General features: G+C 37.3%; 1 protein-coding gene across 1 annotated transcript in view; it reads left to right on the top strand.

Moving 5' to 3' along the window:
- LOC104157344 (FRAS1-related extracellular matrix protein 2-like) overlaps positions 1–10617 on the top strand; it is a gene marked incomplete at its 5' end in the record, with an annotated part of 26386 nt that extends 15769 nt beyond the window's left edge. Inside the window, 3 exons of the mRNA XM_009694641.1 lie at positions 7686–7835; positions 9802–10011; positions 10277–10617. Of these exons, the coding sequence (XP_009692943.1) occupies positions 7686–7835; positions 9802–10011; positions 10277–10497 (581 nt within the window). The remainder of the gene's footprint in view (positions 1–7685; positions 7836–9801; positions 10012–10276) is intronic.
- Positions 10618–13809: the final 3192 nt, after the last annotated feature.

Here is a 13809-nt window from a genome sequence, read left to right as displayed (position 1 = left end):
TGGACCTGTTGGAGCGAGTCCAGAGGAGGCCACGAAGATGATCAGAGGGCTGGAGCACCTCTCCTGCGAAGACGGGCTGAGAGAGTTGGGGTTGTTCAGCTGGGAGAACAGACGGCTCTGGGGAGACCTTATTGTGGCCTTTCAATACATAAAGGGGGCTTATGGGAAAGACAGAGACTTTTTACCACGGCCTGTAGTGACAGGACAAGGTGCAACAGTTCTAAACTGAAAGAGGATAGATTTAGATTGGACATAAGGAAGAAATTTTTTAGAATGAGGGTGCTGAGACACTGGCACAGGTTGCCCAGAGAAGTTGCGGATGCCCCATCCCTGGAAGCGTTCAAGGCCAGATTGGATGGGGCTTTGTGTAACCTGATCTAGTGAAAGATGTCCCTGCCTGTGTCAGGGGAGTTGGACTACATGATCTTTAAAGGTCCCTTCTGACCCAAACCATTCTATGGTTCTATGAAAAATTAGTCTCAGAAAATACACAATTTGGATTTATTTTGACCTTTAGAATATTGTTATATCCTTTTTCTCAAAGTCATTGCATAAGAAGCTCACCCATTTTCAGCATACATTTATTTTCCTGAAGATCCAGGATTTCTATCTTTGCTGTTGAGTCTCCACAATTTCCTTGCCATCTTCCTATCAGCTCTCATTGCCAAACAACGAAATGCTTGTTTATTGTTCAAAAGCCTTACTAATACTGCTTGCCAACCAGTGGGAATCTCAGCTGGGGAGAAAACATAATTGTCATTTCTATGACTTTGGGCTTTAAAATCTCAGAGATCAAGGTCATGATTTAAGTGGATGATGTTACAAGATACTGTAAAGAAAACATTCATAGAATGAGCCATTGTGATTTCATGGTTGTGTTTCTTGATATAAGTGTAGGTGTGAGGAACATGTGTTCGAAGAGAAAAAATGAAAATATTCTTCTCAGAAAACCTCTGGTTTTGCAAATATACTTCTTACACTCAGACCCTTTCTACATACTGCTTCTTCTGTGAGGCCCAGTAGTAAACTAATTACTCAATTAAAATGTGACAAACATATTTAGAAATGTCTGCATACTATATCTTTATGTAGCCTGATTCCTGAAATGCTGCTCAGCTTCTCCTACCATTTCTGTTTGTAGGAGTCCTCATTTATTATCTCGTGTATGAATCACTGACTGTGAGTTTCTTGACGCTTGGCGTTCTTGTGAGGTACCTTTTGTGTGGTATATTTAAATACTACTGCCAAGCTTTCCCATTTATCTGCCTGCTTCTGTTTCTTCCGTTTGAGAATTTGTTACTGATTCCATTTCCTGGGCCTCTTACATAAAAATAATCTCATTCTTTTTAAAAATAGAACATGTAGAAGATTCTGAGTTGGTTTCATGCTCTGTGGGAGGTCTACTCAGTAGGAAACAGGTATGTGAAAGTCAGATGGTTGCTGCAAGCAATACCATCACGTTTGGGTGTGTCCCCAAATTCCAAAGTGTTTGTTTCTTCAGCTATTAGTCTTTAGATTTTTATTTACATTGGTAAATAAAGCAATTGTCTGGACTATGGAATAGTTTGGGCAAGTTATTGGAGTTTGGTGTACTTGTAGAGGAAAAACCTTTCGGCCCTGTCTTCAGACTTTGAACATAGGAAAAGCTCCTCTGATACCTGTGACAGTTCCAGTGATATCAAGGTCTGTAGGTTATATCCTGAGGGTGCTTGCAAGGATCATAACAATACTACTTTTACTAATAAATATTTTCACATACATGTTAATTCACATATATATCAATTTGGTGTTTTGGAAAGGTAACAATGTTTCTCAGCAAACCAACAAAGGTGCATTAATTGCTTCCAAGAGAAGGTCACTTATAATCAACCTCACACATTAGTCTTTCTCCAAAAATGCCAGTTATAACTGGGAGACAACTTAAGACTGTTCATTACCATCTTGTACATTACAGTTAACTAATTGTTGAAAAATTCTTCCTAAGTTTAAAGGCACACATCTTGAATGAGTTGAGCTACAGCATGGGTTCATGTACTCAGATGTCTTTACTCTTCATGGTTCAGGCATACTCTGTAGCTCATCTAGTTACTACTGAACTGTTATGAATTGCAACCTTACATTAAGCAAAATCAGAATTAGCTGCTCGGTTCTTCAGGCTGCAAAGTATGTTGCAGGCTGTCCTTGCAGCAGGCGTGGGACTGACAGGAAGGAAAGAGTAGGTGACCAGAGATGGGATATCACTGTAGCCATCTTACTGCCATCCTCAGTCTTGCAGCTAGGGCTGTAGTCTACTTCCTTTACTGTGCTACTTTGCTCACATTCGAGTTCTACTTATTCATGTGGCAAAGACGTTAGATGTGGATTCCAGGCCTGCTAGGCAGATGCTGCTTGTGATGGTACTGTGTGTAGAGAAACTGAAGCATAGATGCACTTTAACATAAATGGTGAGTTAAAATGTAAAGGTCTATACTGAATTAGTATGTAACATAAATTAATTAAAAGAGTGTCATACATAATGTTGTTCATAGCAGTTACTGATCTTGACTCACACTGTGTTACTCAAATTACAGGGTTAAGTTGCATAAAATGAGAATAATTCAGTGATGAACCAGTCTGGTCAATGTATGGCATTGCCTTTGTAGATTTTTTTTTTTAAAAAAAGTGTATTTTTCTTACAAAATATAACTGGGTTTGGTAAAAGTTGCATTAATTTGAGTCTGTCCTTTTACCTGTTATAAAATTTGCAGTATGCTTTAAAAAATCATTATAGGTTGCTAGGTGGAAATGGGCAGTTGAGACAAATGGAAATGCAGACATTATTTGCTTGAGATAATGTGTATGGCAATTTGGCTGCAACTAGTAATTTTGATTCTGAGGTGAATTTACTTTTTGATTGCAGAAGTTATGACAACAGTGCTAAGAAGATGAAAGCTGTTGAGATTACGACATATGAATTCGAAAAGTAAACTGTTTTGACCACATCAAATAAAAAGCTATTGGCATTTGCACAATAGGTACCTGCTCCAGAACTGAGCTCTGACTGTAATCTTGACCTCTGCTTCTACAGCATTCAGCAAAAATAAATGACTTGGCAAATTAAATTCATTGTGCTAAATGCAAGCTCGGTTGCTTGCAAAGCTTCAAGTATGTGTAAATAGCTGTAGAATGGTGCTACCTCATTTCAGATGTTAAAATCCTCTTTGATAATATCATAAGATAAACTTTTTGTAATGGACAGTTTTTCTGAGCTTTTCTTTTGCTCCCATTAACATGCATATGTGAGAGAGATTACAGAAGTTGACCTTTACGGCTATTAAACAGTAAATGCCCATTTCTTCTCAAATTTAATGGAACTTCTGTTCTTAACCGGTCTATCTAAAACTCACCCACTTCACGTTCAGAAGAGTGGAGTCTCTTGTGTTATAGACTCAGCAGCTCAGTCATTTAATGCTAGCTGTGATACTGAAATGCAAGTAAGCGTAGTGTAAGGATATATGCATTGTCTGGGTATAAGCAAGATCAGGTCCAGAGGAAATTTGGCCATGTTTGTCTGTTGTTATGTCCAAGCTAATTAGCTGTGTCAACCATCAGGGCTCATTACTTGGACTCAGCATTGCACTAACATGTCTAGACTGTACCAGAACATTACCACAACAGATTTCTGCTACCTCTGGCAACTCATAATGTTCACATCATAGCCTTGTTTATACTGTGCATGGAAAGAAGGAAGGCAAAAGCTTTCAGGAATAAACAGTTTAACACCACTGGAAAAGATCAGCCATGAATTCAGTTGTAATGACTGCTGCTCCTAGTTCCAACATCTAAATATGTCAAAGTGTCAGGTCTGTTTTCTTCCATTATTTCTCTCCTCCTGAGAATATATATGTGTATATATATATGTATCTCTCACTGGAAGCATATATCACTGAAAATCACTTTAGTATTAAGGCTTATCAAGGTGCTAGCACAGAAGAGTCTGTTCTTTTGTGTTTGTCCTAACTATCTCGCCTTACGTATTTTTTGCACTGGCAGCCCAAACTGATTGTGGCACCTTGCATACCTTAACACCAACCTACTCTTTTACTATGTCCCTCTAAAGCAGGTTGTAAGGATGTCATTTTAAAAACAAAAGCCTCCTTGGAAATAAATATTTTCTTGCTATCGTATTGGTTTTCTGATATACATTCAAAGATAGACCTATTTCTAACAGCATGAGAAGTGTGTTTGTTTTCCTGCTTGATGACTGACTAGTGCTGTAGTTGATATACGCTCCTGACTGTACAAGTACAAAGGCAAGACAAAAGATTTCATTTCTGTGCCAAGAAACCTGGGACTAAAGCTCCTAACCTTTCTCCTCTGATTATTGTAACTTCATGCCAGTGAAATCTGTGGGTCTGAACAAAAAAACTCTTAAAAAACTTCCTCTTATTTCTGTAAGAGGAACCATTAAATTTGCAGTGGTCTCTCTTCAGAGTGATTACTAGATTAAAGATCTGCTGTAAGTGAGCCCACAGTCACTGAACAGAGTGTTTTCCAGCCATGACCTGAGAAAGACAATGGTTTCCCTGTTAGTAGCTTGGCTTTGCTACTTCCCCCGGGGAGCTACTAACACAGCTTACAGGAAATGAACTTACAAAACATTTGTAATGATTTGTTTCCTAGGACGGGTAACCATGCAGAATATGTCTTTCATTGAAGGTACATGCCTCAAAAAGTGTGAAAAACTCACTCTGGAATACAAGGCAAGCTAACAGGGTTTAGACATTTTTATGTTTAACTGTGACTACAGGAACCAGCAGTGCATGAGGATTCCTCTTCAGCAGCAGTGAAGCAAGCATTAGGGTAACACTACAAGAAACAAACATTTGCTTTTATATATTCCATCTAGTTTAAGGCAGATCATCTAAGTTCCCTGTGTAGTCAGTGAGCAGAAGGGAATGCTTCCACGTCTTCTCAGATTTTTCTCACTACAGTGAGCGAGCCGTTCCATCTCTTCTTCTGTGTTATCATTATGCTGGGAAACCTCCTGGAATGGCCTATCTTTGTCCTTGCAAACTGAGAGCAAGCAGGCTGTGAATGTGAGTACCTCTCACTTAAGTGCTTAAAATGAGGTGCAGCCAAGTCCAGATCTAATTCCAGAACAACTGAGACATCAATATAGAGAGAACAGGATTATAAGAACAAGAGTAGACTTGGGAAAGTGTGCTAAACTTTAAGAATACTTATTTGAGAGATGACATATATTAGATTTGATAATATTTTTAACTGCCTTTATCTAACTGTTGGCACATTCATAACCATTTGGTCTCAGTAGGCATTCTGTATTTTTAACCTTTATAGGCTAGATGAGTCTTTGTCCATCTTGAGAATTTTAGAAGACCATTGTATGTCTGAAATGGCACATTTCTTTGCAGATCTAATATCCGGTTCTGCGGTATCCCTGTAAGTAGAACTCTCATCAAAGTTAGCAGTAGTTATACAAAAAGGTCCAGAGACTATTCACCCTGTTCACCTATTAAAAATGTTTCAGATAAGACCTTCGCAGTCCCAAATATAAATGCAACTACCAACAAACCAGTCCCTGTAGGCAAATAATGTAAGATTGATGTGTGTCTGTGCACACAAACACACACACATTTAAATACACACAATGTTGAATAAAAAAATTTAAATCGGAACTGAAAGCCTTTTCCTCTACCAAAGTTAGACATTTCCCAAATCTGTCTTTCATCCTGCAAAGGTTGATGACCTTGATAATACTCAAGCAGGTCTATGAATCTGCAGTATTTTTCAGTAAATACATTCAGTTCCATCAAGTTGTTACAACTCATGATTTTAGTTTTAGTAGATAAGTAGAGAGGCAGCTGCATTTGTTTCACTGATGTGACATACTAAGGGGTTTTGTTTGTTTTCTTGGTTTTTAAAAATTTATTTTGTCAGTTGTGAACTACAGGAAAAATCTTGAAAGCAGAAAAGAAAATTTTTCTCCAAAGCTTCCAACTTAACTCTTGAATACGATTCCAAAATACTTCTTAGCTCCTGCCTTCTCAGATGAAGTTTTGGCTTAGTAATAACTGAGCAACTACTTTATGTTACTTCTGGTTAGTTTTAATTAAATTCCTATTTAAATTGTTCCATTTTCTATAAAAATAAATAATCAATCTGCCACAGAGGAGATTATTGCCATACACTGTGTAGTCAGTCAGATTGTCCTCAAGTACTTCATAAAAGCATGGATATTTTGTCTCTCTGGTTATCTTACGAGCCTCTCCAAAACCTTCAAAATACAATGTCTTCACAACATGTGGCTTTATTGAGCTCAGTTGTAGTCCAAAGCAGGTTCTTCAATTCCAAAACATTTATTCCACTGTAACAGAAGTCATAAGTTTTGCAATGTACATATAGTCTTAAGAAAAATTGATTGAATCATGGAAATGATGAGCCCAACTTCCACTTACCATTAAAAAGGATTTATGTCTCTTCCTTTCGGTCAATTGTACCTTTTCTGCATGCTAGACATGACTCTGTAAACTTTTCCAGTCATTTCCTTTGAATTTTGTCTTTCTTTCTATGCTTGATGAAGGGAAAGTATTCGTAGTGCCACTGATAGAGCAGTGATTAATTGCTATGATCTTTGTCAACTTAATTTGAGTTGGCCATGTGCTGTATGGTATTTTCAAGCACATTTGTGATATTATAACCCCATGATTATAATAAATTCTCGCTAGGCAACGTAAGAAAATTGTATTGAAATACAAAGAGAACTTGTGTAGGTCTTCAAATTACATCCCAAACGTTGGGGAAGGTAGGTATGATTTCTGCTGCGCAATGGGAAAACTGAGGCACTGTCTGTGTGTGCTTACTCTTATATGTTTGAAACAGAAATGGAAGGGATAGAAAAGGGGAGCTGATACACATCTAGGATGAAACTGGGCTATGCTTTTATGCCTATTTAGTTTGTGAAATTGCTGTGGGTAGAAAAACTGAAAAAGGGAGGAAAAAATGAGGATAAACGATATCTCTGTTAAGTGGGATAACACTTAACCTCCTTTGCTTTTTGTCCTTCTTTCTTATAAACTGTGGAACTTAAATATTAAGATAAAAGTCTATTCACATTCCAGTTTACATGAAATAAGATTGATTTTGGTTTAAATGCTAGGTGCAAGGGAACTAAAATTAAGTATTTACCCCTTTGGTTAGCTGGGAAACATTTCCAAAAGCAGCTCCAGTTATATATCGTGTTCCAGTCTGGTTTTTGCAGCTTATCTATGAGAACATTCAAGTTAGGGTTTCATTATCTATATTCACCTTTGTCTATTTGCACCAAAGTGAAAAATGTAAGGAATTTTCTGGCTTTTGCACAGGACTCAGCTCAAATAAGTTTAATAAGATAACAAATTTGGTTTTGCACACATATTCATACCTGTTGACACACAAAGTTGAAATTGTAGGAGGCAAGAAAAAGAGCCCAGTGCTGATATAACAATTGCTGTTCTGAAGCAGGCAAACCAATACTTGAAAAGAAGCCAAAAATACCTAGAAAAATTCTAAACATTAAAAAAAGCTTTATTTCATTTATGGAGAAGAGCGAAGTGCTCTCCTTGTCTAATGTGGATTTTATGCTCTCTTGCTACCGTCAACATAAGGTAAAGAAACATTTATGGACATTATTCCTCTTTCACCAGAACCATCATTCTACTTTGGAAATGATGAATACTATGTTGATGAGAGTGCTGGCTATATTGAGGTACGTGTCTGGAGGACTGGAACTGATCTCTCTAAAGCTGCCTCTGTTACAGTGAGGTCTCGCAAATCTGAACCAATAACTGCAGAAGGTAAGTTATTGTTTTGCTCTTGTTTCATAATACATCTCAACAACAAATGCTAATACATTTGGTCTCGACACAGATTCAACTACATAAGATGAAATTTATACGTCTCTTGCTCTTAGCAGATCTTTCTTCTTAGAACAAATTAAGTAGTTACAGAATTTCTCTCAAAGAAACAGTAGGAGCAACTGTGAAGTACAGCACTAAAAGAAATGCCTTCAAATTCTCATATAAAACACTACCCCACTAAGGCAGTTGATTACTGCCTCAACAACATACCCTGGGCACAAAGTTATAGCCACTGGCAGCATGCAGAGTTTGCTCCTCTCATTGTTACTGTAGACAATAAGAAATTACTCTCTAGTATCCTGTTCAGCAAGAGGATTGCTACATCTGCATGGTTCACTGATACTTTGACAGAACTTTTGTCTGCAGAATCAAGTGTTAGTGTACTCTGGGTTTTTTTCCCACAAATCACAATGTCTACAACTAAGACATTCATATAAAGACAGCATAAAAATTATCTTTCTTAGGTGCTTATCCTGAGTGTAACTGGACAATAGAGTTTATCTTCTCAACTAATTTACGGTGAGGCAAAATTGTGTAAAACTTTACTGTTATTTCAGGAATATCTAAACATCTTATACATGTATCATGCATAACGTGATAAACATCATATTTCTCATTAAAAAGAAAATTCTGAAGTCTGAAAAAAAGATGATTACTTCATTTCTGAACTTGCTTTATATGAACTGATGTCTTTATCTTATCCTGAATATTTAAGTTATTTTATTTCTGATGGGAAAAAAAAAGAATTCCTTACAGTAAGAATCTTAATTCATTGTGCCAGGACCTCTAGGATTCAAAACTGGGAATGGCACAGCTCTTGAGCTCTCTAGTCTGTTGATCATAGTCTGAAAGCTCTGACATGACTGGCTGCCTGTAGAGCCAGGAACCTGTTTCTTGGTTTTGACACAGCGCACTGATGGATCTGCTGCACTGAGCTGCCAGTCCTGGCATCCTACCTTAGAGGCTTAGCTCTGGGGTAGAGCGGCTGGGCCTCTAGGCAAGCACCCATCTGATGATGACCTTTAATCTTGCCAAATTTTGTCAAATTCACAGAATTCTAAATCTTATTTCAATTTCAGTGAAACTGTTCCTCACAATGCTTTGTTTCAACAGCTCTGCTGCTTATTCTCCAAAAAAATGAATGTCAAAACTCAGTCCGTCACTAAGGTCCTAGGTACCTTTGTTGCTTTGGTTCCGAGATAAGACTATCATGTTTTAGACAGTATCTTGTTTTGTTTGCTTTCTTTTCACTGGCTTGTTATAGATTCCCTTGCTTTGTTTAAAACAAAACAAAATAAAACAAAACATAAAAGCAAACCAAACCCAGATCAGTCTGTCTTGAACATTAAGGTGCCAGACCTCACCTGACATGGTCTGAGCAGAATTTGATTCTTTTGGTTTCTATTCATTCTGGTTTACACAGCTCCTCTGAGCAGCAGTTCTTCTTTACAGTCCACTCACTGGCCTTTTCTCCTTGCCTTTTTACTTTAGTCTCGAAACTTCCGTCTTCATTATAGAGTAATGTGAAATTTCTTTCCAAAAGACTTTACTTCATCTCCACAGTCTCTCTCAAAGCTCTCTTCTCACTTTCATTTCTCACTTAAAACAAACTTTATTAGTCTTAGTGGAATAACTGTTGGTTTACAACAGAACAGAATCAGCCCCATTTTGTGACTTGTATCACTAAACAAAAAGTAGCTTAATATTGACCTGTTTTATTGTATAGTCCAACTTAGAGGGTCAAAAGATATTTTTGCTTTACATGACTGCCAGAATTTGGCAACCTTCAAAATTATATTTAAAGAAAAAATAGATTTACCTACAATTAACTGCCTAATGATAAATATTTTTATTTTTCATTACATAATTATTTTGGTATTTTTTATCTCTTTTCCATTGGTAGCTGGAGTAGATTATGTAGGCATAAGTCGTAATTTGGATTTTTCCCCCGGAGTCAATATGCAGACGTTTCGTGTGGTAATTCTGGATGACCTTGGACAGCCAGTGTTAGAAGGAACCGAGAAGTTTGAGCTTGTGCTAAGGATGCCCATGAATGCTGCCCTTGGAGAACCCAGCAAGGCCACTATCTTCATAAATGACTCAGTGTCTGACTGTGAGTAATAATTTTTTTTACCTTTTGACATTTATGCAGGAGATGGATGAGTGCAATACACAAATAACGCTTGTCCTTATGAATTGCACCAAAACCAGTGAATCTACGTATTTTAGCTACAGATGATGCATTAAGTCATTTGCTGTCTAGCTGCTTATGTTATATATCTGGTGCATTGCAACAACTAAATTTGAAATAGTGGAGGGAAAATACAGTAACTTTTGCAATTATACTTTACACATGCTTTTTATGTTTTTCTGCCCAGTGCCTAAGATGCAGTTTAAAGAATCTGTATATGTAGGCAATGAAAATGATGGACAGATTTCTGCCATGATATATAGGAGTGGGGATATCCGATACACATCCACCGTGAGATGCTATACAAGGCAAGGTTCAGCTCAGGTAATGATGGACTTTGAAGAACGTCCTAATACTGACAGTTCCATCATCACATTCCTTCCTGGTAAGCTCTTGATCTTATTTTAGAAGACTTTGTCTACTATGTTTTGTTTTGCTTTGCTTTGCTTTGTTTAACTGTTTTGGTTTGTTTTGTTTCAATTGTGTCTTCTCATAAAATAGTGCCAAAAACACCACTCTGGACAACCAAGCTTTTTTCCGTACACAATGGGCAGAGTGCATACAGATGGTGGTGTCTCTTTTTGCTTCATTTCTGACCTTGAGGAATAATCAATAGGAGCCAAACGGACATGTCTTCATATAAGTTCAGACTGAGTGCCATGATCTTTTAGATAGCAAAAGCAGGTTCAGCATAACACAATAACAGAAGCACAGACCTGCTGTCAGAAAGGAAACTTCAGCAGCTCTGCTCTTTGTTAAGGAGATTTCTGGTAAATATGTTTGACTTGCACTGAAATGAGTAACAGATCTTTCAACAGGGATATAGTTCTCTAATTTCTGTTTGAACTTTTTTTTCCCACTTGAGGCTTTCCTGAGGCAGTTCACCAATATTAGGTACTTAATATCTCACATCAGAGATGAAATACAAATAAATCAGATGTTAGTACCTTGAAAGAATATTGCCTGATTCCTTCTATTTGTGCAGAAGACAGGTTAGTCTTTTAGTCTTTTAAGTTTACACACACATAATATTTTTTACAAGCCCTAAACAAGTTCTGTCATGAGCATGAAATCCTTGGTTTGGCCTTATCAGAGAAATTACAACCTTCATATTTCTGTAGACATGTATCATATTTCTCTTGTAAAGTGAATTTTCCAGTCCATCTTTATTTAGAGCTGGCCTCAGCTTTTAGTGCTCTCATGTACTCTATACCTTTGTCATTACTTCTGTGCAAACAGGAAAGAGAGTCCAAATTGTTACGATTAATGGATCTGGACCCCTTAGGAAGTGACTTTCCTTTTTTTTTGAGTGTTGTTCTACCATTCCTCTGTGAAGACAAGTAGCAAAATGATCTGCTAGGATCATATCTTGTTTCCATAAGCTTCTTAGGCATGTTTAATATGCAGCAGTTTCAGTACAGTTTTCACATTTCCCGTGTAACAATGAGCAGGATGAGTATTTTGAATTTTTTTTTCTCCTCCTAATGGTTAATTTATTTTCTATAGGAGGAAAAAATGACCTCAGAAAATGAACACAGTCAACATCCTGGTCTGGTTCTTCATCTTGAAGAGCCTTGATCATATTTGCATGTATAATGATGAAAGAAAACTGTAAATTGACCTCGTCTCTATCATATCCTGTGCAGTTCCTTTTGTCAGGGATGTAGCAGTCATGCTCATGATGATGAGCCCACTAAGTCTGATGCTAGGAGCCAGATACTCTGAACACCACTCATAACTCTAGCTGCCCTTGTAGAAGGCCAAAGATAAGGCCTCTTTCCCAGAGTATCTGAACATCTATAAGTCTAGACACATTGATTTGTGCATGCTCAAACTGAGCATTTTGCAATTCCAAAGCATTTTTAAGGCAATATTCATTGTCACTTGGAATCAGTTGAAGGTTAAAAGATATTATAATCAAATGGAATAATATAAGTGAAAGTCCACGCAATTGTAGACCGTCCAACCAAAGGAGAGTTGAAATAAAAAAGTCCAGGACAAAATTACCATTAGTATTAGTGAAAGTTTCTATTACTCTGCTTCCTTGTGCAAGTATTTATTTTTCAAATGCTCACTGTGGGAGCAGGCAGTGAGAAGCAGTACTTTATTCTAAGATAAAACAAAAGGAACAATACATGCGAGTGGATATACCAAATGGAAACTTGTCTTAGAGAAGTCCCAGAATGGAGGATTCCAGTTTCCATAGAAAGGTAATGATTACTAATTCTGCTTTCACTGTTTTCATTACTCATTAACTCATATGATGTCAAGGTGGACGCCTTGGCTAGCAGAAGCAGCCTGTCGTTCTTTGAGCTTGGAGAGAAGTGCTGTGATAGAGCAAAGAACACCTAAATTCTGCATGATATTACCTTCAGAATGATTACAGGTGAAACTGAGAAGCCTTGCACACTGGTGCTTATGGATGATACTTTCCATGAAGAAGAGGAAGAACTACGTCTGGTTCTTGGGACTCCAAGAAGTGATTCTTCCTTTGGTGCCTCTGTTGGCGAACAAAATGAGACGCTGATAAAGATTCGGGATGATGCAGACAGTAAGAAATTATTTTGTTGTTATTGGCTTTTGGAAGCCCATTTGTGTGCTCTAAAAACATTTTTCTTCTAATTACAGAGGCTATTATAAAGTTTGGCGAGACCAAATTTAGTGTGAGTGAACCAAAGGACACAAGGCAAGTAGCAGTTGTAAAAATCCCAGTGCTTCGTCTGGGAGACACTTCCAAGGTTTCTATTGTGAGAGTTCATACAAAGGATGGATCTGCTACTTCTGGAGAAGACTATCACCCTATATCAGAAGGTAGGATCATTCAGATGATTATCACATCCTACTATTTGTTTTTATTCATGACTGTAACATAGTGTTTGAAAAATGAAATAACTTTATGAACAGAATACTTTGCAAACGCATCCATTAATACATTTTGCTGTTTAAATTCAGTATGGGCATGATCCCTTGTGGTATGCAATGGCCAAATTGCCCTTGAAATACTAGATATCAGTGAAGATATTTACAAAAGGATTGTGACTCCTTTGAAAACATCTGTAGCTCAAGTAACTGTGGAAGAAATGCGTGAGTGCCACCTGAGTAACATTTGCAAAGTATAATACCGTTACTCTGCAGAAGCATCTACTCATGGGATATGATTGTGTTCTTCCTCAAGCAATTTATTAAGCTAATGGCTTTTGCTCTATGTAGGAATTAATGTCTATTTCTGTTTATTTTTTTACTTTCATAATAATTAAACTTTCTATATCTCTGCAATTCACTGCCCGCTGCTCCTTACTAGTAATGAATGAGGAGAGAAGTTGTGCAACAGAATGAGAAATTTCCTAGCTGATAAACTTCTTTCCATTAGTAGCCCACCCACATAGTTTAGTGAATACTAATAGAGTTTGTAGCACTATGAAATTTTTTTCTGAAGTTTATGATAATACATGATAGTAATCTGTGTTTTAAGATTAATCATTCATTGGTGGAGTGCTTTAACAGTTTGGGATAAACTGTTTTGGTGTCCAGTACAGCTGAAAGATAGGACATATTTTTGAACATCCAGCAACAACATTGGACTATCTCCAAATTCTGTAGAAGAAGAGGCATTTCCCACTAGTGATATTTGAAGAGAAAATCTGTTAGCAGTAAGAAAATTATCACAGAATTGTTGGGGTTGGAAGGGACCTCTGGAGATCATCCAGTCCAACCCCCCTG

Source organism: Cariama cristata, unplaced genomic scaffold (assembly GCF_000690535.1).
Source record: "Cariama cristata isolate BGI_N322 unplaced genomic scaffold, ASM69053v1 scaffold11582, whole genome shotgun sequence".
NCBI classification, from domain to species: Eukaryota; Metazoa; Chordata; class Aves; order Cariamiformes; family Cariamidae; genus Cariama; species Cariama cristata.
The sequence above is the reverse complement of the archived record's forward strand: the minus strand, read 5'-3'. Positions and strand labels throughout refer to the sequence as shown.